The 22095-nt window shown below is 53.2% G+C and overlaps 7 protein-coding genes across 7 annotated transcripts; 2 read left to right on the forward strand and 5 right to left on the reverse strand.

The window, feature by feature from the left end:
* Positions 1–510: 510 nt before the first annotated feature.
* Positions 511–2386, reverse strand: BDV59DRAFT_90000 (putative aminotransferase). The gene is made up of 6 exons (XM_073697301.1): positions 2196–2386; positions 2094–2127; positions 1909–2038; positions 1533–1853; positions 1396–1473; positions 511–1333 (listed from the first exon to the last, which is right to left on the reverse strand). The coding sequence occupies exons 1-6, from the start codon at positions 2269–2271 to the stop codon at positions 770–772; spliced, it is 1203 nt and encodes a 400-aa protein (XP_073545465.1). The 5' UTR covers positions 2272–2386; the 3' UTR covers positions 511–769.
* A 116-nt stretch (positions 2387–2502) lies between these two features.
* BDV59DRAFT_204178 (uncharacterized protein) lies at positions 2503–3164 on the reverse strand (the record flags this gene model as incomplete). The annotated part of the gene is made up of 2 exons (XM_073694401.1): positions 2503–3102; positions 3150–3164. The coding sequence occupies 2 exons, from the start codon at positions 3162–3164 to the stop codon at positions 2503–2505; spliced, it is 615 nt and encodes a 204-aa protein (XP_073545466.1).
* Positions 3165–4143: 979 nt separating this feature from the next.
* Positions 4144–5767, forward strand: BDV59DRAFT_90016 (cobalamin-independent methionine synthase II family protein). Its single transcript, XM_073697303.1, has 2 exons — positions 4144–4658; positions 4707–5767. The coding sequence occupies exons 1-2, from the start codon at positions 4400–4402 to the stop codon at positions 5672–5674; spliced, it is 1227 nt and encodes a 408-aa protein (XP_073545467.1). The 5' UTR covers positions 4144–4399; the 3' UTR covers positions 5675–5767.
* Positions 5768–6216: 449 nt separating this feature from the next.
* On the forward strand, positions 6217–7609 carry BDV59DRAFT_204180 (FAD-dependent oxidoreductase; the record flags this gene model as incomplete). Its single annotated transcript, XM_073694402.1, has 2 exons — positions 6217–6512; positions 6583–7609. 2 exons carry the CDS (start codon positions 6217–6219, stop codon positions 7607–7609), a joined length of 1323 nt encoding a protein of 440 aa, XP_073545468.1.
* Positions 7610–8032: 423 nt separating this feature from the next.
* BDV59DRAFT_204181 (uncharacterized protein) lies at positions 8033–10727 on the reverse strand (the record flags this gene model as incomplete). The annotated part of the gene is made up of 2 exons (XM_073694403.1): positions 8033–9913; positions 9972–10727. The coding sequence occupies 2 exons, from the start codon at positions 10725–10727 to the stop codon at positions 8033–8035; spliced, it is 2637 nt and encodes an 878-aa protein (XP_073545469.1).
* Positions 10728–14424: 3697 nt separating this feature from the next.
* On the reverse strand, positions 14425–15041 carry BDV59DRAFT_90159 (uncharacterized protein). The gene has a single exon (XM_073697304.1). It carries the CDS (start codon positions 14955–14957, stop codon positions 14619–14621), a length of 339 nt encoding a protein of 112 aa, XP_073545470.1. The 5' UTR covers positions 14958–15041; the 3' UTR covers positions 14425–14618.
* Positions 15042–21875, reverse strand: BDV59DRAFT_184032 (putative tRNA-splicing endonuclease). The gene is made up of 3 exons (XM_073690616.1): positions 21475–21875; positions 15121–21402; positions 15042–15064 (listed from the first exon to the last, which is right to left on the reverse strand). The coding sequence occupies exons 1-2, from the start codon at positions 21495–21497 to the stop codon at positions 15183–15185; spliced, it is 6243 nt and encodes a 2080-aa protein (XP_073545471.1). The 5' UTR covers positions 21498–21875; the 3' UTR covers positions 15042–15064; positions 15121–15182.
* Positions 21876–22095: the final 220 nt, after the last annotated feature.

Raw genomic sequence — 22095 nt, forward strand, 5'->3', positions numbered from 1 at the left:
CGGGCTCAGGAGAAGAAGATCGAAGGAGGCGAGAGAGGATGAGAAAGAGTCAGGAGAGGGTGGGATCAGCAAGTGGGATGACGAAGAGGAGTGGAACGGTAGGCTGGAGGATGACTCGAAGGCGAGAGATGCCTGGCGTGCGGCTAAACGGGAGTCATCAGATGAGATGAGAAGAAGAGACGAGGAAGAGAAGGGGGGAGGGGAGAGAAGAGAGGACGATAGAGATGAGGAGATGAGAGAGAGGAGAGAGAAGATGAGAGGGAAGAGGATGAAGATGAAGAGGGAGAGGGAAGAGATAGAGGGAGAGGAGGCACAGAGAGAGAGAGAGAGAGAGGCAGTGGAGAGTTACTCACGGGTGGCAGTGGCAAGTGGCGAGTGGAGTCAGAGGACACAATCAGAGTCAAGGAATAATAATAGAGCAGAACGGACGATAATGAAGGGACAAAGAGGGATAAGAAGAAGAAAAAGAAGAAGACACGAAGGATAGGAACAAGATAGAATAGATACTGTATCAAAGAAAATCGATAGAACGAGATAGAGAGTCAGATCGAGAGGGAGATAGAGTAGAAGCGAGAGAATGAAGAGAATGCGGATGCACAACCAACCACCTGCTTACGTACGCCGCTTTATGTCCATTGACGCATCCGGCGGTTCCTGCCCAAGGCAGGGAGGCGCCTGCTGACTCATCCCCTATCACAGTCGCCCATTACTAAGGTACCTGTTCCATCCGTCATGATAGGCAGTACATACACACATAAGGGACCTAGTCCTATATCATCTTCAGAACCTCCCTCAGCACCTCCACCACCCCCTCCATCTCCTCCTCCGTGTTATAATGCACCATGCTCACCCGCACCACCCCGTCTTCCCCATCGGTCAGCCCCATCACCTCCCTCACCAGCCGCAGACTATACATATGGCCATGGCGAAACCCAATCTTCGACCGCTGCTCGACTTCCGCCACCACCTGCTGACTCGACATGCCTCTGACCGTAAAACTGACCACCGGCACCCGGACCGCCCGACTCGCCGATCGCTCCCCGTAGACTGTAATCCGCTCGTCGCTGTTCAAAAACGCCAGCAGGATCCCCTGCAGCTTCTCCTCGTGCCGGGCAATCGTCTCCCACGTCGCCGCCGCATCCGGCCCAAAGTATTCCACCACCCGGGGAACACTCTGCGTGAGTTCGTAGTTCGCCCCCGCCAGGTTCAGCTTCAGGTCCAGCGTGTCCGTCGCCTTGAAGAAATGCCCCAGCGTGTCGATCTCGTCATGCACCCGACCAGACGCGTACAGCTGCGAGAGATGCGGCCCATACACCTTGTACCACGAAAACACCTGTAACCCATGCGTCAGCGACAGGTCGGGCGAACGCCACTCCCAGCACAAGCTTGACCCACGTAGAAATCCACCCCGAGATCCTTCACGTCGACCGCCCGATGCGGTGCCAGCGCCACCCCGTCCACACACAGAAGAGCCTAATCCCCGCAGCTGGTCAGTTCTCTTCTCGGCGGAGATGCGAATCGACTGAACCCACCCGAGGGAATTGATGCACCACCTGCGCAATCTCCTTGACATCCACGATCGATCCCAGTAAGTTCGATGTGTGCGGACACGCCACCAGTCGGGTCTTCTCCGACAGCAGCGGTGTCAGATCGGCCGGATCGCAGACCGGGTTCTGGGGATCCGTGGCCGACCACCACTTCACCGCCAGACCCAGTCGCTCGGCAATGCGAACCCAGGGCGCCGAGTTGGCCTCGTGGTTGAGCTTGGACACGATGATCTCATCGCCGGGCTGGAATCGGAGGGCCGTCGAGAGGTTGTGGAGCAGCTGCGTGGTGGAGGGCCCCAGACAGATCTATACGTGTTAGATATCGGTTCGAGGGGGGAAAGAGAGAGAGAGAGAGAGATACCTCTTTCGGCTGGGCGTTGATAAACTTGGCGGCCGCCGCATACCCGTTCTCGAACGCAGCAGTCGATATCTGGGACGTTTTGTAGGTCGCACCAAGCTGTACGTTGCTCCTCGACAGGTAGTCCGCGATTCTAAGACGGTCAGAGCGGTTGAGGCGCAGCATGCCGATCTGGTCTGCCGGCTTACGATTGAATCACCGTGTCCAGGACCTGACTGCCTCCTAGAGGAACTGTCAGCAAGGACTCCCGTAGCCGAGGAGGACGCATGGAGACACAGGTGCAATCCTACCGGCATTATCCAAAAACACCTGCTCTTGGTTCAATGCAGGGAAGCGGGAGCGGGCTTTGGCGATGTCAAACGTCATGGTGACAGGAATCGACCAGTATCTTTACCGATGGACGTAGGAGAAACAGGCGATGTGGACAGAAGTTGGGTCGGAAGCGATGAGAGGGGTAAAAGTGGACGGAAAAGTCGCCCGATGCCGACGCCGATATCAGATAGGAGAGATCGCAACAACGCAACAAGCTATGTTCCAACGGGGTATATTCTATGTAAACAGGTACAGCCAGACAGCGACGAAGTGAAAGAAAAATCCTTATCTTGAAGAGCGACTTCCTCCGCCTCCAGCGCCCCCGGGAGAATGCGTCGCGTCGTGCACCACACAAAGCAGGTATTTCCGATCCGGTACCACCACAATCTCATGCTTCTTGGTCCGCAGTCGCAGGAGCTTGACTTCGTCATCGTCCTCCTTCGCAGATCCGTCGCCGTCGCCGTCGCCGTCGCCGTCTTCACGGGAGATGGTGGGGACACCATTAACCTCCCCCTTGGAACCGGACGAATTGTCCGCCAGGGTCGGTCGTGACAATGCCAGACTCAGATCAGACGCGCTGGAGACGAATGCAAAAACATGAGCGGCCAGGATGTCGGCCTGAGACGAGTGGTCCGATGGGGCTGTGTTGGAGGGCGATTCGGCGGAGGGCATCGAAGGGAGATTGCTGGTCGGTTCGCCTGCGGAGGCATTGGCCGAGGCTCCTGCACTTGGGCTGTTGGTCCCAGATGGTGAGGGAGAGGATAGGAAGCCTGTGCTTTGAATGATGGAGCCGTCCTTGCGGGAGAGAATGAAGGTGGACTGCACTCCCGGACGCGAGGTCAGATGGGAGAGAAGTGCGGTAACATGCTGAGGCACCTGGGGGGGCTGGAGTCGTCAGGGATCAATCAGGAGGAGAGAAGAGAGGGACATACTGCGGGCTGGGTCATGTTGGAGGAAGCTGTTGTTGTTGTTTTGCTCAGGAGTTGATTGTTTGTCCGCTGAATATACCGCGGATAAATGCATTGATGATTAAGTGATAGCTCACCGCCTTCTATGCAGTGCACAAATGCCCAAAGTGGAAAGTGGACTATGATAATGCTAACGGAGTGTGTAGGCTTTCGTCTAAAGATCTTGACTTGCTCATGATCACTGGATGACCTCATGAGCATCTCTCCTGCTTGCATCTTGATTGGAATCGCCACGTCGGTTGTTGTCTTGATCACATAGAGTCACGTGGGTGGCAGGTAGCAAATATCTGGAAGACTGTATACGATTCTTCTCATCGCTCTCACCCTCACGGCCTCCTACCTCGGTACCGAAACCTGCATCACTCAATAGCTTTGTCTCACAAGGGCGGATGCTGTCCGAAATATTCGCACGGAAAATACTCGAGGATGCCACGCGACAATAGGATCTTGTTGGCAATCTTGCGAGCTTTAGTATGTTATCATTCGACCGCAAACCTTCTCGTATCGGATTCCTATCTTTGACAATGGTACAATTCGTTTGAAAAACCGGCCTCTGACTCTTCCGCTCGAGACACTTGAAAACGACAGAAATTCCAACCTTTCCGAGAAAGACCGTTTATCAGTCTGTGGAGCCATCTCTTCTCGATCTGTTGCAGTGCCATGATAACTGTATCTATTTCCGACGCGCAACGGGCCATTCATACCGTGCGATTGATACTACGAAGCATGGACGGCGCTTGGAGACTTTCACAAAAATCACCATTGAATTCATAAAGATCTATGGAGAACAGGAAGTAGGATTCATTGGTCCCACATTCCAGAGTCAAATTGCGAAAGGATGCTGGAAGCAGGCGGTTTTCGATCTCTCCAAGCTATCCACCGTCCAAAAGAACTTCTCCGCGTTCCCACCGAGCATATCTGTGTTCGATCACGGATTAGCCCAGAAGAGTCTCTGGCATCTTTCTCAGCATTACTTTTAACTGGGGGAGTATACAAGTCAACTCCGAACTCGGTGTGGGGCTGCCCCAGAATTCTGACATTTCGACAGTTCCCCACAAGGAAAACGATACTGACAGCCTGGGGCTTTTCCACATACGCAGTACACCAGCGGTTTTTCTGTACCCCGCACCCTTCCGACAGTATCGCAGTCAGAAATACCGACGCAAGGACCATCCTCATTCTCCTCCTCCCACAGGACTGAAAGATAAGACGAAATGGCCAGCAAGCTTCACAGTGCTCCGCCCTTCCGGGCCGAACATATGGGTTCGTTGTTGCGTCCGGACAACCTGCTAGAGGTGCGTGAAAAAATCCGCACCACGGGTGTGTCCGAGGAAGCAGCCGGTCTGCCTGCCGTCGAGCAGGAGGCCGTGAAGGAGGTCGTCCAGCTGCAACGGGATCTCGGTCTGAAGGCCGTCACCTCTGGCGAGTACAACCGCACGCGCTTCTGGGGTCAGATGTGGGATGAGTTTGAAGGTAACATGAGGACGTCGGATTGCTTACGAACATGACTGACGTCTCCAGGAACCATCCGTCTGGAAGACGCCGAGGCCTCGATGTTCCGTCTCTACCACCCGGACGTCGTGAGTCTGATTGAAAAAGACCGCAAGGTCATGCCCGGTGACTCTGTTATCGCCGGCTCCAAGCTGTCGTGGAACCCGGAGAAGTCCCTGTCGAACCTGCACGAGCTGAAGCTGGTACAGGCGGCCCTGCCCGAGAGCGAATGGCACAACATCAAGCTGACCATGATCACGCCGGCCTGGTTCCACATGCGGTACAAGCAGGGCAAGGCCTACACGCCCGAGGCCTACGCCAACGACGCCGAATACTTCCAGGACGTCGCCAAGGTGTACCAGGCCGAGCTGGCGGCGCTGTACAAGGCCGGTCTGCGCAACGTGCAGTTCGACGACCCGGGCATGGCGTACTTCTGCTCCAAGGCGTTCCGCCAGGGCTGGGCCGATGACAAGGACAACATCGGCACCGTTGAGGATCTGCTGGACGCCTACATCCAGCTCTACAACGACTGCCTCAGTGCCATCCCCGCGGACATGCACACGGGGATCCACCTGTGTCGCGGGAACTTCATCGGCGGCCGCCACTTCGCCGAGGGCTCGTACGATCTCATCGCGAAGAAGCTCTTCGAGAATCTCAATGTGAACACCTTCTACCTCGAGTACGACACCGAGCGTGCCGGTGGCTTCGAACCGCTCAAATTCTTGCCCAAGAACAAGAACGTCGTGGTCGGCGTCATCAGCACCAAGCTCCGTGAGCTGGAGGACAAGGAGGCCATGAAGGAGCGTGTCTACAAGGCCGCCGAGTTCGTGCGTTCCGGCAGCGGTGAGTCCCGTGAGGAGGCCCTGAAGCGGATCTGCATCAGTCCCCAGTGTGGATTCAGTACCCACGAGAGCGGATATCCTCTGAGCGTAGACGATGAGAAGAAGAAGCTGGCGCTTGTTCGCCAGCTTGCGGATGAGATCTGGGGGCAGCCATGAGCGGAGACGACGTGACGGTGACATGTGTGAACGTACTATATTAGAGCAGTGTACATATGTGTGATGTAGTAAATGTCTGGCCCTAATGATGATATCTTGTGTTGATGTTGTCCCGCGTAGTTTGCTGGAGATCAACGCTATCACCAAAACATCCAGCATAGAGTCTCTGGTATATATTCCTGGAACACGAAGCCGGTTCGAATAGAACGCACCGTATGTCTTTGGCTGGACAAACAAAAGCAGCCCTATACAACCTCTGCGGCATCACGCATACCAATCCCGCCACCCACCCGCTTAAATGCCGATAATAAATCAGTCCAATCCACTGCATATCTCCTAATGCATACGATAAAACATCCATAAGACGTGGGTTGTGAAAGTGGACCGGAAACCGCGGCTCATAACATGCTCTAGTTAATTATTGGATAGGATCGTCCCGCCATAGCCTCTGCCAACATATGATACATAAACCTAGTGTAGTTAGCTCACGAGCGTTACCCTGTTCACCATCGGCCTCTTCGCGGCCTTTATTCCATCGAGGCATGACACTCTCATCGTTCAAAGTCATCGTGGTGGGTGGAGGGCCGGTCGGTCTGACCGCTGCCCACGCCCTCCACCACGCAGGCATCGACTTTGTCGTGCTGGAACAGCGCGAGTCCGTGGTGCTCGATCAGGGCGCCAGCTTGGTTCTCGCCCCAAGCAGTCTCCGTGTAATGCATCAGTTCGGCCTCCTGGAGCGATTGCGTGAGATTGGCTGCGAATTGCTGCGCGGCAAAGCGTATACCCGCGATGGACGGCTCATCGCAGACACGCCTGCGCTCAGAATCATGCGCAAGAAGTAACCAAGCCAGTATGCCCTTGATCCTATCTCTGCCTTACTGACGCGTGTGGAATTATCCGTGACGCAGCCACGGGTCCGGTCCTATTGCGTTCCATCGCGCTCAGCTTATCGAGGCGCTCTATGAGGGACTTCCCGCCGAGGCGAAACATCGCTATCACCTGAGCAAGAAAGTCGTCGATATCGAATCGAGCGATGCCGGCGTCAAAGTGACCTGCGCGGATGGCGGGAGCCACCACGGGTCGATGGTACTCGGCACAGACGGCGTCCACAGTAAGACCCGCGAGATGATGCGAGCGTTGGCCATGGCAGAGGATCCCACGTGCGACTGGGACGGCGAGCCGCCCTTCACGGCGCAGTATCGCTGCATGTGGTGCAGTTTCCCGCGGCCATTAGACGCGGGCAGGAACTACGAGACGCAGGCGAAGGACCATTCGATCATGTTCATCACCGGGCGGGAGCGAGGCTGGATCTTCCTCTACGAGCGACTGCCCGAGCCCACGAACCGACGAGTGCGTTATACCGAGCAGGACATGGAGAAGTTCGTGCAGCGGTTTGCCGAGTATCCGATTTCCAAGAGACTGAAGGTAAAGGACGTCTATCCGCACAGGATAACGGCTGGGATGGCGAATCTGGAGGAGGGAATTCTGAAGCACTGGAGCTGGGGACGCATTGTAATGGCCGGGGATGCGTGCTACAAGTACACGCCCAACGCCGGGCGGGGGTTCAACAACGGCATCCAGGATATTGTTGTGCTGTGCAACAAGCTGCACGCCATGCTGGAATCCAAAGCCGGCAGTACGCCTGATGTGGCCGCGCTTGAGAGCGTCTTCGCAGCGTACAGGAAGACGAGGAAGGTCCCTGTACTGGCGGATGCGAAGCAGTCGGTAACCATATCGCGCATGCATGCGTGGGAGACTTGGAAATATTACATCATGGCGCGCTATGTGATGCCATGGTCTATAATCCAGTGGTATATGGTGAACTACCTTGCGGCGGAGGGGATACGAAAGTCCTGGGTGTTGGACTATATCCCTGCGGAGGAACCATTTCGGGGCTTGGTTAGCTGGAGACATCCGCTGAAGAGTAAGCTATAAGGGATATGCTGCGCTGCCTGTGCCTTGACATGGCTCGGACGCATGAGAAGGTGTGCTTTCGCTCCTCTCAATACTTAGTCAGGGATGTCTGTCTACTGACACTTAAGATTTTTTAATTGAAACAATGAATTCGTGGTGCACAAGCACTGATAACTGATAAACACAATGGTATCGTCAGAAGAACAAAACAATAGTCAGTATGGGAATGGTTAGGGGCCTAGGAAATCTTCGAGTGAGCGATGATGGTGACGAGATGATAGGAAACGGCCCTCACGGGCAAGTGACAGATATTAGTGATGTTGGTTTTCGTTTCATAAATTCAAACAAAACAAAATGCATGAATGCTGCCAGTTAGGATGATGGAAATGATACCAAAAGTCAAAAGAGCGCCTCCCAATTTTATGAACTGATCCCTGAGCCGTATCAGGCTCTAATGCCCGGACGTTGAGCCCTATCGAAGCTGGATTTATCTGAAGGCCAGCCGAAATCAAAGTCTTCGATCATTTCCTCCAACTCCCGCGCTTGTTCGCCGCTCTCATCGGAGAAACTGCTCCGCCGGCTGGAGCCTGGACTGGCGATCCAGTTCTCCGGTCTGTACGGAGGCCTGTTTTTGCTGCGCTTCCGCCGTTCATCCCGCATGGGGCGCTCGTCGTAGCTGGAAGCATTTGTCATGGACGAAAAGGACCGTCCAGTGTTTGGAGTAGACAGCGACGAGCCCGAACCCCCCAAAAGCGTCTCCACACTCGGCTTGTCTCCGAGGTCGAGAGCTGCAAGAAGAGCAGCTTGGAGGATCTTGTTCTGCCGCTCAAGGTGGGCGATCCGCCCTTCAAGGCTAAGCACATATGCGGATTGGTAATGCCGGCTCCCCCGTGAGTCCTGAGAATAGTACGTGCTCTCGGATTTCTGGGACTGAGGCGACATTCGCTCCAGCCCTCGACTTCTTTTCTGAGGCGTGGTTGGAATCGGATAACCCTGCGAGGACTGTTTCTTCGCGTGGCGCCTTCGTGGAGCGCTAGCATCGCTGACAACAATGGGTGCTGGTTTGAGACACCGCCGTTTGGTCGGGGACTCGTGCTTGTGTGGATCCATGCATTCGTCGTCTGACGACGGAAGAGGGGTCTCGGAGCGACTGTAGATGTCTTGTCCATCATTTCTCTCTCGGGAGATATTCGAGCTCCTCGAGCTGCTGCTCCGAGAGATGGCAGAGCTCCTGTTAGACGTTGAGATGGAAGAACGATTGCTGGCCTCGGATGACGCTTTAAAGTGCAGAGGTGAGCTACAAGAGCGCTTGCCTGTGCCAGGTTGGTTGGCAGGTCGTGGGTGCAAGTTGAGGGCCGGAGGCGATAGTGCGGAAGATGCGATGTCATTGGAGTCTCTCTTTGCCCGCTGTTCCTCGGAGTCTCCCTGGGTCTCGTCACAGTGCTCGTCGAGTCTCTCTGGTATTGTCTCGAATCGCGGGGAGCGCAGTGGTTGCTCTATTGCGCCCTTTGATTTATCCCCGTTGATGTTCAGCTGAGAAGCCGACAGATCCTTCATCCTCAATGCACGTACGCGCTCTGCTCGCGTCTGCCCATTCCTCACGAATGGGGTGATACCACCCTGGACTGTATCTTCAATCTTGCATGGTTCGCCCGGCTCTTTGTCGTCTGTGTTCTCCGTCGACTGCACCAGCGGAGGTTTGGCTTGATCATTCTCTGGCTTTGGAATTGACATAACCTGAGAAGGAGCCTGTGTTTGAGGTGTGGAACCTGATTTGGCTGTCTCGGTCGGCTTTCCGCTGGCAGAAGGTGCCTGGCTACGATTAGTGTTAATCCGAGCGACAGGTTCCGGCAACGAAGGGAGAGGTCTCATAGGAGCGGGGAGCGGGAATGAATTAATTGCACCCAAGGGCAAAGAAGACGGACGGCGGATACTCCTATGCTGTGGGAACCTTTCGTTGATCGGGCTGTTTGTGAGACTTCTGTTTCCGCGCGTAGCCTTCACAGCGGTCTCTCCGCTATGGGTAACCAGGCGTCTAGGGTCCGGGCTCTTCGGCCGATCATTTGCAGCCATTCTAAAATTTAGGTGCTCCGGTTGCATGGAGCCAAACTTTGGACTCTGAAGTGAATCATTGCCGAGGTACCGATTTAGTCCAGGAGATCTACCATTGGAGATACGCCAGGCTGCCTTGCTCGAGACCCTCGGAGGCAGCGTGTCCGGGAAGAGCTTCAGGGCCTGTGATGCAGAAGCAGAGGGTGGCTGAGAGGTAGCCTGCGTGTGAGGGCCTTCTGCAGCTTTCGCCTCCTGGGGCTTCTTGTCCTCGGGCTACAGGAGAGGTTAACATGTATAGCGAGATAAGGGCTCTTTTTCATGCAATGCTTACCTTAGGATCACCACCGGAGGGCGAAGCCGCAGCCTGTGGGTTTTTGTCGCCAGAGTCCGCTTTGGTTGAGCTATCAGGTGTGTTGGAAGGGGTTCCTTCGTTCTGGTCGGGTGCCTGCTTCTTGACGGGCGCCTGTTCAACTGAAGGATGTTCTCCTGGCGGTTTTTCAGGGATCTCAGTTGCCGGCGCAGGAGTTGGATTAGGAGATGGTTGGTAGGGTGGAGGAATGGAATCTTCAAGCTGGGATGGAAATGAGACGGCAGATTGAACCAACGATGTCAATTCCCGCAGGTCAAATGAAGACGGTTGGGTTCCAATAGGTTCATGCGAACGAACCCTCTCAAGGGGGTCTCCAAGCCAAGGCTGGCCAATTCGTTCTACGTCTCTTCTCGAATCGGACTTGACGCTTAGATTCGTGGCAGATTGCGAAGAGATAGTGGAGTCGATACTCGTCTGTGATGGGACAGGCTTCTTGGCCTTTGGAGCGGGAAGAAATCCTTCTTCTTGAAGGGCCAGGAGCTGGCGAGAGGCCTCTTCGGCCTTGGATTTCGGGTCAGTTGTCTTCTTCTGACGTAGGGCAAGCTGCCGAAGGCGGCGATGCCCAGCCTTAAAGATATCACGGGCCCCATTGCCCTGCGAAGGCCCAGCCGACGCGCTCTGAGCCTGGAAGAGCTGCACCAGCTCCGGCACTGCTTCTCGGTTCATGTGTCCATCAGGCATTGGAGACTGGCCATCTCCAGCCGCGAGGGTAGACATGTTGGAATGCCCACGCCTTCCTAGCTGAGAACTTGGTCGATAGATTGGGACGACTGGGCTGGGTGCGACGAGGTCGTCATGCAAATCGTTCCGTTGCTGCATATGGAACCCCGTCAGACTACGGTCGTCGGTCCGATTTCAAATCTGCACACAAGAGACAGGGGACATCAACATCGGCAGCGGTCAAGGAAGTGCGGTGCAGACAGGACGAGACAATCGACGGGGCAAGAGAGGGACTGGTGGTGTTCATCCACAATACCTTTTGTGGGAGCAATGAACCGCTTAGATCCGCCGATTGGTACATAGAAGCACTGCTTTCAACAAGGTATGCAAGGAATTGAAGATAGAAAAGAAAAGGAAGAGCACCCGTCAAGGAGGAAAAGAAGCCAAGAAAGGAAATAGAAAACGAATGTGTCCCGTATGCAGTATGTACAATAGCCCGACGTGTACACGGTTAGTGAGATCAGAGATATGACATCCTTCACCAAAGCAGAAAAAGCAGGAGTCCAGGGTGAGATGCACTGGCGCTTAAGAAGGATTTTGTCGACATCTCGACCTGTCATGCCCCTACATAGCGGGGAAAGTCCCTTTTGGGTGTGACGCCCCAGTGGGAATGCAGAGCAGATGCATCGTCGAATGACGAGGCTTCCTCGTTCTCGATAGATTGGCCGATAGAGTTGGATCTAAGTAGTGCTATTCCGCCATACCAGGATCCGCAGGCATCAAGGACCCAGGAGGGGAAGAATCCTCAGCAGGGCGGGAAGCAAGCAAGGCTGGTGGAGTCGGCTCCAGGCCGAAAGGGGAATGAAACGGAAGGGAGAGCGAGAATCCTCCAAAAAGTAGAATCATCATCCTAGAGGAAACGTTGACGGGGAGGGCGATCCGTCCGTGCTAGCAGTTCGATCGGGATCCAGATGGCGCAGAATGACAGACCGGCAGGCTCCAACCAGACGGGACCAACTGCTCTGATCGCCCTCAGGCGATCCTCCAAGGATCTGGTTCGTCCTACCAGTTGCGCCCGTTTCTTTTTCTTCCCATAGCTTGGTGGCTTATCAGCATACCCAGCAAACAAAGGGGACGAGCTGTCCATTCCCGACGACGTAGGACGTACTCAGCATTAGCCAGTCCCTTCTGTGTGACGTCGTGCCATATTGCTCGGGCTCTCTATTCAAACGTCCAGACAGGGCTTTCAAGGCCGTTGTACGCAAGGGATGTCATCAGCTTTCCACCCTCCAGCCTCCTTAAAAGGGGGCGTGTTGGAACGGGATTCTTGGGAGATCCTGCGGGCCGATGATAACATCTTCATTACTTCTCTGAATCAGACGCGACGATGTGAGCTGTCAAGTGGGCCAAGGAGGAGGGGGAGAAAAAAACAGCGCGTCAAGGCGGGAATGGTGGAGAGTCACCGAAGTGGAGAGACAAAACTCCTGATAGGGAAGAGGAAGAAAAATTTCTAAGAGGACTAGCAGCTGCAGATCATGCACTCCATAATGCGGACTTTAGGAGCCAGAGCGCTTACCAGACTTCCGTGTAGTTGGAACATTCCGGGGGGGTAAAGAAAGAACCTTCGATGAAGTCGACGATGTATACTCTTGATAGGTCACATTCTCTACAGGCCGTCACGTCTCATGATCCAGCAACCAACGAAGATAGAATAGAATTCGAATCAGAGAGGTGTGACAAAGTACGACGGGATAGAACGAAATCGACGAACTAGCAATAATCCTGGTAATAATTGGCGGTGGAACCTTGCCGGATCAACCTAAAATAGTGGCATACGAGACAAATAAGCCCTTGACCGTACAGAGGACCGCTCTACAGGCATCGAGAAGAGTGCTAAACTCCTAGAAAACAGAGAATAGCAAGCAAACTGTCCACAATGTCTGCCTCTCCCGTCGTATTGCACCTGGGTGGTTTGACGCCCAAGCCCTAACTACACCAACGGGATCCTTCGGGATCGTGAAGACCCCGAGTCAGTCCACAATCAATCTGACTGGGTCTCCAACGGATCTCCAGCCGTCATCCACATCCAGACTCCTCAATTCTGAGACTTCGGGATATACATTATTCCCGTGTTCTCCATGCGCGGAAACCGACGCACAAAGGTGGGCACCATAGAGATCGAGGATGGACAGTCAATAGACTAGGACAGTCCTAATCGCCATCATTCTCAAGATTGATAGGCTCCGTTCATATCACGATCCCGTCTTGCACTACTCGAACAATAATGAAAAGGCAATAATACAGCAAGTCTGCTCCCGCCTGCTCCACCCCCTTGCAGACAACAGCTAATAATACGTCATGTAACTGAATCGCGAGTTTGTCTGCATTTCTGACAGAATAGATTTAGATCGCAAGGGGTTCAGAGACATTTTTGTTGTGAAGAATCCGGTTTCATAGATTCATGTAGGCGTTTGGCTCCTGTACATATCTAGTCCCTACCTACATACATCCACGCGCACCTTCATACATCACGTACATGGGAATCTAATCTCCGATCGACCTTCATTCTTCGGTCCCAAACTTGGGGAGGCTTACTCCCAGTAGTTCACTCATGCTGATCATGGGGATCTTGATCTATCCCAGCTGATCGGGTCCATGTATCAATCCAACCTCCGGCGGGGGCTATCCTATGTCCCCATTTCGGCCGCATAGCACCAGAATACACAAAGACTGGGGCTGTGAGTCACCGGAGATGAGTGGCTGCTTGTCCAGCAGAGTACATTCTTCCCGTATATTCTCATTTGGTCAGATCACATGTGCTATCCCGACTGATCAGACCTGCTCCTGTTCGGTTTCTGCGGGGTTAACAAGACAATCATATCTGCCCCATATTAATTTACAGGCAATCAATCGTCCTCCATCAGTATGTATTGTAGACCCAATATATCTCAGATCAAATATTTCCAGCCACTAATCGGCACTTAATAGAAACAGCTCGTCATGACATACCTATCGTGCTCGATATCGTTGTCCCATTGCTGTCAAACAGAGAAGGCTGTCTAATCTTAATAGTCATTAGCAAGCATTATATATACCACTCTCCTGAAAAGCCGCCCAAACTTAGTCTGCCCTTCATATAACATCCTGACGGGTAACGGTTGGCATGCAACAACTCCGGGGTAATTCTGGGGCTTCACGCCGGCAAAGAAACTTTGAACCGCTTCACCCCTCCGAGTGATATACTTCAATAATTCTATTGTTAAAAGTCTCCTGTCATGAGCACTGACCTTGCATATCGCCCCTTCAAACTCAGATCAGCAACAAACTCATGCAGCAGCTGTCACCACCGCTCACAGTTAACTTTAAGCTACCGCTCTGTCAGACGCTCGTACTTTTTCATTATCATCCCAAATACCCTTGACTTTGGCCATGTCAGGCCTCTCGATAAGCTTTATTGTAGTAAACTTTTTTTGCCTACTCAGCCACTTGACTCTCGTTGCCTGGAGACTCGGCCGATTCCATATATCGGCGTCGATATCTGCATCTGTTTGCCTTGCTGAAGCTGGCGCAGGAACCAAACTCAATATCCTAGGCTCATCCCTGTCACAGCACCATCAATAAGACATTCATCCGCTACGGCTTTCCTATAGAGGAAGATAATCTCTTCGTGTGCGTTGACGATGGCCTAGGTTGCTGCGCTGGTCTCTGCACTTTTCCTCACTGAGCCTTTCTCTTTCATGAAGGTATGCACGGTCTTCTCCCTCGTCCAGACCCATCCCCTAGCACTGAGCTTCGTGTATATCTATCACCTTGCACCATTGAACATACATCAGCAGATTCCGAGACCGATATGTCCGCATAAAGTGGAACATGAGTACCTACTAATCTATGGCATCATCTATTTGTCTAGCCTGACACACGAGTCTCATGTTAAGAAACGTCCTCTGTTTATTGCGTCCCTCCCATAACATCTGTCTCTAAGGTATATGCACAGTACGGAACCTTTACCTTGCATCGTAACATACATTTTTCCCGAGGTAGAATAGCCAACGAGTAAGGGAGAACTCCAAAACGCCATATGATGCAGAAGTGCAAGATTCTGAGACAGCGGCGAACATGCAATGTCCAAAACGATGCGGATGGGAAAATGCGAGATGGTACAGGAACAAACCAGGAACAGGAAAATAGGGATGAGCACTTGTATGCAAGCAGGTATGCGATGAGATTGTCACCAATAAATTTTTGAGTCTCCCATGACGACAGCCGGCGGTGGTGCAGGCAATTCATATCTACTTCCGCTTGGGTCGAATAAACGGATCGGCTTCCTTCTTCTTGCGCATCATTGGCGGGCGAACACCGTTGCCGGGCCGCGGTGCTGAAGGTCGCGGTGGGTGCTAAAGTCAAGTCAGCAAGAGGTACTCCATGGGCCATACACTTTACAGTAACTTACGTTCTGTGCACCTGGGCCCGGACCGGAGTCAGACTGCGGACGGTGAGTCGGCTTGTCGTGCCTCATCGGCGAGTATGCCGGACCATCCCTGGATGGCCTAACCAAACCCTGCGACATTCGTCAGCAAAAGGAACAGTAGAGAATAAAGGCCACAAACTCACCTCCATGCTAGGGGGCACGTTAGCATCGATTCTTCGCCGTTGATTCTTAGGACCACTCGGTGCGTTTGGCGGCCGGGCGTTTTCGGGCGCCTTCTTGGGAGGCTTTTGCGAATCTGAGGATGGAGAATCAGGACGCTTGCGCTTGATAGATCCTTTGCCATTCTCGAGTTTGGGCGGGTGCTCCTGTTTCTTAGGCTCGGAATTTGTAGTTATCTGAACGACTGGTACTTTGGGGTCATGACCTCCAAGCTGCCTTGCTCGCTGTTGTTCGGTCTTTTGCTTCTGCAGTTGGGCAAGGTTTTGCTCGCTGCGCACTATTTTTGCCTTCTCATGCTTTGGTAGTGGCTTTGTGGATTGGCACTCTCGAGCGAGATGTCCGATCTGACCACACTCAATGCAACGCTTAGCGGTGCAGGTGATGCGCGTATGCCCCGACTCTCCGCACCGATAGCAGACACCTCTGGCTGCCTCTTTGGCCTCCATGTTGTCACACTTGTGCGTCATGTGAGCGGCGCTTCCACAGTATCCGCACATGCGCGTTACGTCTAGACCGTTAGCACCCCCGGATGGCCCGTCAGGTAGCGGAAGAGGCTGTGCATCTTTCTCAGGCAGAGGTGCAGGGGAGTTTGTGGACGGGGTCGCAGACGCCGACGCGTCAGCATCAAACATGTCAACGTCCTTGTAACCAGTAAACTGAGGTCGCTGCAGGATTTTCAAGACATCGCCCTCGGTGTAGACATTCCTCCGACGGGCGTCTCTGATAAGGCTATTCCAGAATTCACCTTGCTCCAAAGATTGCGAGTTACCGAGGACCCAAAGAGAAGACTTTGCACGGGTTAATCCGACGTTCATACGACGAATGTCCGACAAGAAACCAATGCCCTTGTTCGACGCCCGGACACAGGAGAAGATGATGATTTCGCTCTCTCTACCCTGGAAGGCATCCGTAGTGTTGAAGTCAATCTTGCTAAAGATTTCGTTTCCATAGCGCGCCGCGAATTGGTTCTTCATCTCCCTGAGTTGGCCCTTGTAAGGTGTAATGATACCAATCTTGCCGGCAAAATCAATCGTCCGGAAGTCAGTCGACAGTCGCTCGTATAACTGCATGGCCACCCTGAGTTCTGCCATGTTGATCAACGAGTGTCCTTTCGCAGCACTTTGATGAAGCCCTTGGACATCGAAAAACCGGTACGGGGTGAGCAGTTCGCTTTGATGCCAGGGCCGAGTACGTAGGCGGGTCATGTCAGGTCCATCCTGGAGTTTGCCGTCGTAGAATGTACTACTCGGGAAGGCGCTGATTTCCGGGTGCATACGATATTGAATATCCAGCAGGTGGACATCCCTAGGGTGGTTTGCCTGCATTCTGACGAACAAGCTTTGTTCATACTGGAATCGGGAGGCGACCTTCGAGAGAACGGTAGGGGGCAGCTGCTTGGGATCTCCGACAAGGATACATTTGGAGCAGCCGTACTTGAGCGGAATGAGGGCGCTCAATTCAATAGACTGCGCCGCCTCGTCAATGATTACGGTCTCGAATTCAATACTAAGATTCTGGAACATCTCGTGACCACTTCCGCTGAGGGTGGCACAGATGACATGGGCGCCGTCGATAATCTCCTGCTGAATTCGTCGTCTCGTCAAGTCGGCATCACGGGCAGCAGAGTGATTTTTGTCCCGGGCGTTGTCGATCTCCTGGCTCAGTTGCGTCTTCTTTTTCTTGAGGAGGTCGAATTCCCGTTCGAGTTCAGCCGGAACCGGAAGCCCCTGTGCTCTGCATTGGTCAATTCGAGCGCGTGTCTCTTTGAATGCAGTATCAGCAGCCTTGTGTTCCGTGTAGATTTTCTGCAAGTCTCGTTCCCCTGTTTCCTTTCGCGAGCTTTGATTCATCCTGGCATTCACGAGCTCGTCCAGAGTCACGTCGAGGACGTTGGTATTGATGGCATCGCTTCGGCCCAAACGAATAACTGACAACTTCTCCTCTCGCCCTTGTATCGTCTTCACGCCATTTTTAAACCTCATCACCAACTCGTCAACGGCAGCGTTACTCGGAGCACAGACGAGAAGTTTCTTGGACGTCGTTGTTCTGGCCTGAGGTCTAGCGTTACCGATGCTTGTTGGCCGCGAGATCGCCACACCATGGTTCCCAAGTGCACCGCTCAGAAGAGCGCCTACAAGGGCAACGATAGTCTTGGTCTTTCCGGATCCCGGAGGACCTTGGATAAGTGTGAAGGCGTCATTGTCCAGGGCCGACTTGATGGCCTTAGCCTGGGCATGGTTGACTTTGTAGTTCTCAGCGATAGGCTTCAAGCCGGAATCCGAGTAGTTTAAAATTGGTGATGGCTTAGCCTTTACGATCTCTTCGCATAGGTCATAGTACTGCAGAGCCATAAGGGCCCCGTATTCACGCTCCAGGGGGGTTAACGAGGTTATCCTTGAACCAAATATCGTTGCACCGGGCCCGAGTGAATTGATAAACGGGTTGCCCGGGTTGACCCGGTACGAGATCTCCACAGTTCCTTTTTTCTTGTTGACACCAGATACCCGCGCAAGGCAATGAGGTGCGGACGATACGGATGCTGGGGAGCTTGCCTTTGAAAGCAAGACAATGTCTGCCTCGCCGATACCAAGATCCTTGACTTCATTGATCGGCATGACTGTACTGACTTCAACGAAAGAGTCCACAGATAAACGCGTGGCCACCTTGATTTCAAACGTCTTGAAGGTGCCCTCCTCCTTTGACGATTGGAATCCCTGCCAGGCTTCAAGGATCAACAACGGCTCAAAGGTTCGCTGATACTCGACAGGGTCACGGAAGGTGTTCGAGACCAAGCTATAATCCGTACGTCCTGAGTTCGGTGGCAGGTCTCCATTGGCGAAGAAATCCCAGGCAAGGATAGTACGATGCAGCGAAGAAAGGTCCGGAGCCAAACGAGCACGCATATCTTTCGCCGAACGCACTTGTTTGATCTTCTTGACGGGCCCCTGTTGTTTAAGGGACAGACGTTTACTTTCCTCGTAGGCTTTAACGGCATCAGGCTTCGAACTAGGTTTCGCTCCGAAGAGCTCCTTGTCAAGCTCGTCTTCGCTTTCGGATTCGGACTCGGAGCCAGATGACACCATCATACTTTCAGCTGGCATGCTATGATCCTTGCCTCGCACACCGATTCCACTAAGCCCAGAGCCTTGCTCGGCGGTCTGCTCAGCAACGCCAGAAGCAGGGAGGTTCCGCTTCAAGCGTGCCAGCGCTGCGAGGTCACGCTTCTTCTTCTCTTCTCTCTCACGTTCCCGCTTTTCGCGGAACGCTTGGACATTTACGCCGGATTTCAGGGGCGCTGGCGCTGGCGCTGCCTTGGGAACAGCCGGGAGGACTTTGCCCACCTTCTCGGCTTTCTTCTTAGCCTCGGAGGCGCGCCGCTCTTTGTTGAGTTCGGCAGCATGGGAAAGTTGCAGGAGAACATCATCCGGCACATTCTCATCGAATTCTTCTGCCGACCTGGACGGGCTCGGGGCAGCAGAGGGCTCGGTGGGCTTTGCAAACGCTGTAATTGAGCTTTGTTTCTTCAGCCTCGCTGTTGAAGCAGTTACAACTGGTTTCTTGTAGTACGCCTCGAGAGCGCGGACGAGTTCGGCCTTCTCCCGGAGGGTCAAGATGGTTTTAACAGTTGACTTAACAGCAACCCCTTCTATAAAGCCCAGAGCGTCCTCTTTGACAGTTGTCACGCTGAGTTCGCCTAAACGTCGAAGGATCTTCGATACAAGTCCGACTAACGTAGTCGCCAGATACTCGTCCTTTAGACGAAGCCACTTGACCATTGCACTCATAGTGGCAGTTGGCGATTTCAGGAAGCTCTCGCGCGCAGTACTCTCTTGACTCGGGTCTGCGTCGACAACGGCGCTGAGAAAAACACCATACTGACCGAAGAGGAGATCGGCGAATTGGATACTATCACGGCAGAATTCTAACATGACAGACTTGTCGTTACCCCGGATGTGCCATGACTCAGTTTCGTCGAAAATAGTTGTTAAAGCCTGCCAGAGATACTCCCAGAGTTTTTGAAGGGATAGGATTTCCTTCCGGTCAGCAAGCTTCCGGGTTCTGAGCATACCAGTTTGGCTATCGCAAAGGATGTCGACAATGTCTGTTCCCGTATGTATCATCCTCGGAGCGGAAGCGAATGTTTTCATGTTTGAGATTCGCCGGAAGGACCAGCTAAGCCCGTACATTGTCGTGATGAAGAACGACTGGAGAAGATGGGAGATGGCGTCTCTTCGGGCGGACTGACCGCTGACGTTCTTGATTAGGTCGACGGCGGCTTGATAGGTGTTAAGGTCTGCTGCAAATAGGGCTGATATCAACGCGCTGCTTGTATCTTGGCTCTTGAACAGTTCATCCAGATGTTCTGGTTTGAAATCGGCAAGTCGTTCGATTATTTGGCAAGCGAGATGCGTCAAATGGCCGTAGATCGCATTGAAATGTGTCTTCTCCGAACTTGTTTCCCCTTTAGTCGGGAATTTCTCGAGGCCAACCAGAGGCAGAATGCCAAGTAGGGCAGCAGTGGAAAGGTCCAAGTTGTCTTCGTGGAGATGTAGAATCACTGAGTCCCAAATGGGGGCCGAGTAGGTGCTTACACCATGCTGCAGAGAATTATGTCGGAGGATCACCTCGTAATCGCTCTTGAGGGATTGACATTCAAGAGCAAGCGTATTCCGGATAACATCCATACAAAGCATCGAGATGCCCCGCTGTAAGCTTTGCTCAACGGCAAACTTCGGTGGTTCCAATATTGTTTTAATGTTGGCGCCCACAATATTCAGAGTTTCCGCAAGAATGATGCGGGCAACAGACCCTCTAGAAGCTTCATGGTCGGTAAAACTCCGCAATGTATGTAGCAGCACGTTCAGTCCAACATGAAAACAACGGTATCGTGCGTTGTTAGGGAGAGGCCTGTGCTGTAGCCGGTCCAACAGTTGGTAAACCAGCGACCTGCAGGCCGTCGTTCGGTGAGCATCCCTCAGGGATGACATGAAAGGGTCGACCCATGATAACATGTCCTTCATGGGCGAGTTTTCATATGGCATACCCTCGGTGGCTTGCATGAGGAACTCTTCTAATTGGGGGTTGTAAAAGACTGCTTCGATAATCGCCTGGGGTGATATGGTCTGCATCGCATCCCAAAAGTCCGCCGGTGCCTTCTCTAAGAAGGTCTGAATAGTTCTCAGAAGACTACGGAGAACAGGGAGCGACAGATGGTCGACTGACAGACGGCAGGGATCGATCTCTAGAGCACGCAGGTGATGAGTGATTTGTTCCTTATCCAGCCGCCTCACTATAAGATGCATGCCATGCCAGAGCCTCCCAATGGCCTGCATCGAGTGACGGTCCGAGGCCTCTTGTAATGCATCAAGGAGGCCGTCTTTCACCGCCCAGTCAAACTCCAGCGGGGAAGGAGGCCGGTTATACCGAGACCACGAATAGATAGCCCAGGCGCTTCGATTCGGATTCGAGTCGAACAGAAAGCGCGTGACAGCAGGGATGTAGTCACCGACCTTCAGTTTCCGCTTCGTCTGGATGAGTCTGAATGGCTCATCGAAATACTGCTCCAGCAGGGTATTATTGCGTAGCATGGCATCGCAACTCAAACTCTCGAAGATTGACAGCAACGAAGCGCGGTCCAGCACATTCAGGCCAATCTCCTGCGGGGGTACCTCCTTCAACTGAGCTGTCGCGTGGGTCAAGTTCCTCGTGATGCGTTTGATGTCGCTCTCATCGAGCATCTGCGCAAATTTCTCAATATCCTCATCGTCATAGTTCTCCTTCAGCTGCTCCATCAGCCATATCTTCCCCGTGTAGTACTTCTTGATGCAAAGGTCGCATTTTTCCAGGTTGTCGTCCAGCTTTTTCCAGACCCAATTCTGGAGCTCCTGGACCCCCTCTTCATTGTAAGCCAGGAGGCGCATGCATGATAGAAATTTCTCTCGACGAGTCGTCGCCTCTGCTATCAACTCTGCAACGCTGCGGCCTGATTCATCGACCTGGTCTGGTTCGTCGTAAGGCGCGTGGTCGTCGTCATGTTGTCGAGGGCATAGAAGGTGGATATCGTCTGGGAGGGCTTGAAGCTCTCTGCAACGGGAGCAAAGGCGATTTAGCTGATGCGCAGCAGTATAATGAGGGACATAGGTCTCAGTTACTCACCCGACAACATCCATCACATCCATGGCTATGGTCCGAAAATCGGGTTGCAATCTGCGGCTGCGGTAATCAGAAGGTTCCCAAGCATCCCCTCAGGTTGGCGTCTAGAGAAGTCGGGTCAAAAGCTCGATAGAGAAGTCTCGTCTAGTACAGAATCCGCAAATCCCAGACCAAACGAACCAGCCTCCACACGAAGCCTATATGATCATGATTATCAATTTGTGGCGACGGAGCGGTTGGAGGGAGAGCTTCAATTTCTTCTCAGTCCGACGACAGTGTTGAACAGGGGGACACATGAAGGGACTAGGAGGTATGTCAGGTAGAAACACAAGTGCTGCCTCCCTCCGAAGAGATCCGATACAGATCCACACCGTCTGGCAGCGATACCTAGATACAAACAGAGCGAGGGCCAAAAGCGGTTCCTGCACGAAGGTGTACACACGCGGGAGTAAATCGGCGCCCGGCAGTGTGTCGGCGGTGATTGGTGGGACGTCAGGGCGGTCAGCCAACGCCAGCCACTTAACGCGCGGAGACGCGCGACCACTCACACATCTTCTTTGGGCAGGCGGTCGGGGTGGTTTTGCTGATATTCACTCTGTACAAACTACGTACAACATACAGAGT

This window comes from Aspergillus ambiguus, assembly GCF_047715705.1.
Source record: "Aspergillus ambiguus strain CBS 117.58 unplaced genomic scaffold BDV59scaffold_30, whole genome shotgun sequence".
Classification (NCBI taxonomy): Eukaryota; Fungi; Ascomycota; class Eurotiomycetes; order Eurotiales; family Aspergillaceae; genus Aspergillus; species Aspergillus ambiguus.

What these genes read in the sequence shown, in the direction of transcription:
- BDV59DRAFT_90000 (XM_073697301.1), bottom strand. Translation starts at nt 2,271, where the DNA reads ATGACGTTTGACATCGCCAAAGCCCGCTCCCGCTTCCCTGCATTGAAC. An exon ending in GGTGTTTTTGGATAATGCCG is followed by an intron (nt 2,128 to 2,195) that starts GTAGGATTGCAC and finishes CAGTTCCTCTAG; the next exon opens with GAGGCAGTCAGGTCCTGGAC. An exon ending in TGGTGCATCAATTCCCTCGG is followed by an intron (nt 1,474 to 1,532) that starts GTGGGTTCAGTC and finishes TGCGGGGATTAG; the next exon opens with GCTCTTCTGTGTGTGGACGG.
- BDV59DRAFT_90016 (XM_073697303.1), top strand. Translation starts at nt 4,400, where the DNA reads ATGGCCAGCAAGCTTCACAGTGCTCCGCCCTTCCGGGCCGAACATATG. An exon ending in GATGTGGGATGAGTTTGAAG is followed by an intron (nt 4,659 to 4,706) that starts GTAACATGAGGA and finishes TGACGTCTCCAG; the next exon opens with GAACCATCCGTCTGGAAGAC.
- BDV59DRAFT_90159 (XM_073697304.1), bottom strand. Translation starts at nt 14,957, where the DNA reads ATGAATTGCCTGCACCACCGCCGGCTGTCGTCATGGGAGACTCAAAAA.
- BDV59DRAFT_184032 (XM_073690616.1), bottom strand. Translation starts at nt 21,497, where the DNA reads ATGGATGTGATGGATGTTGTCGG. An exon ending in GATGTGATGGATGTTGTCGG is followed by an intron (nt 21,403 to 21,474) that starts GTGAGTAACTGA and finishes CTCCCGTTGCAG; the next exon opens with AGAGCTTCAAGCCCTCCCAG.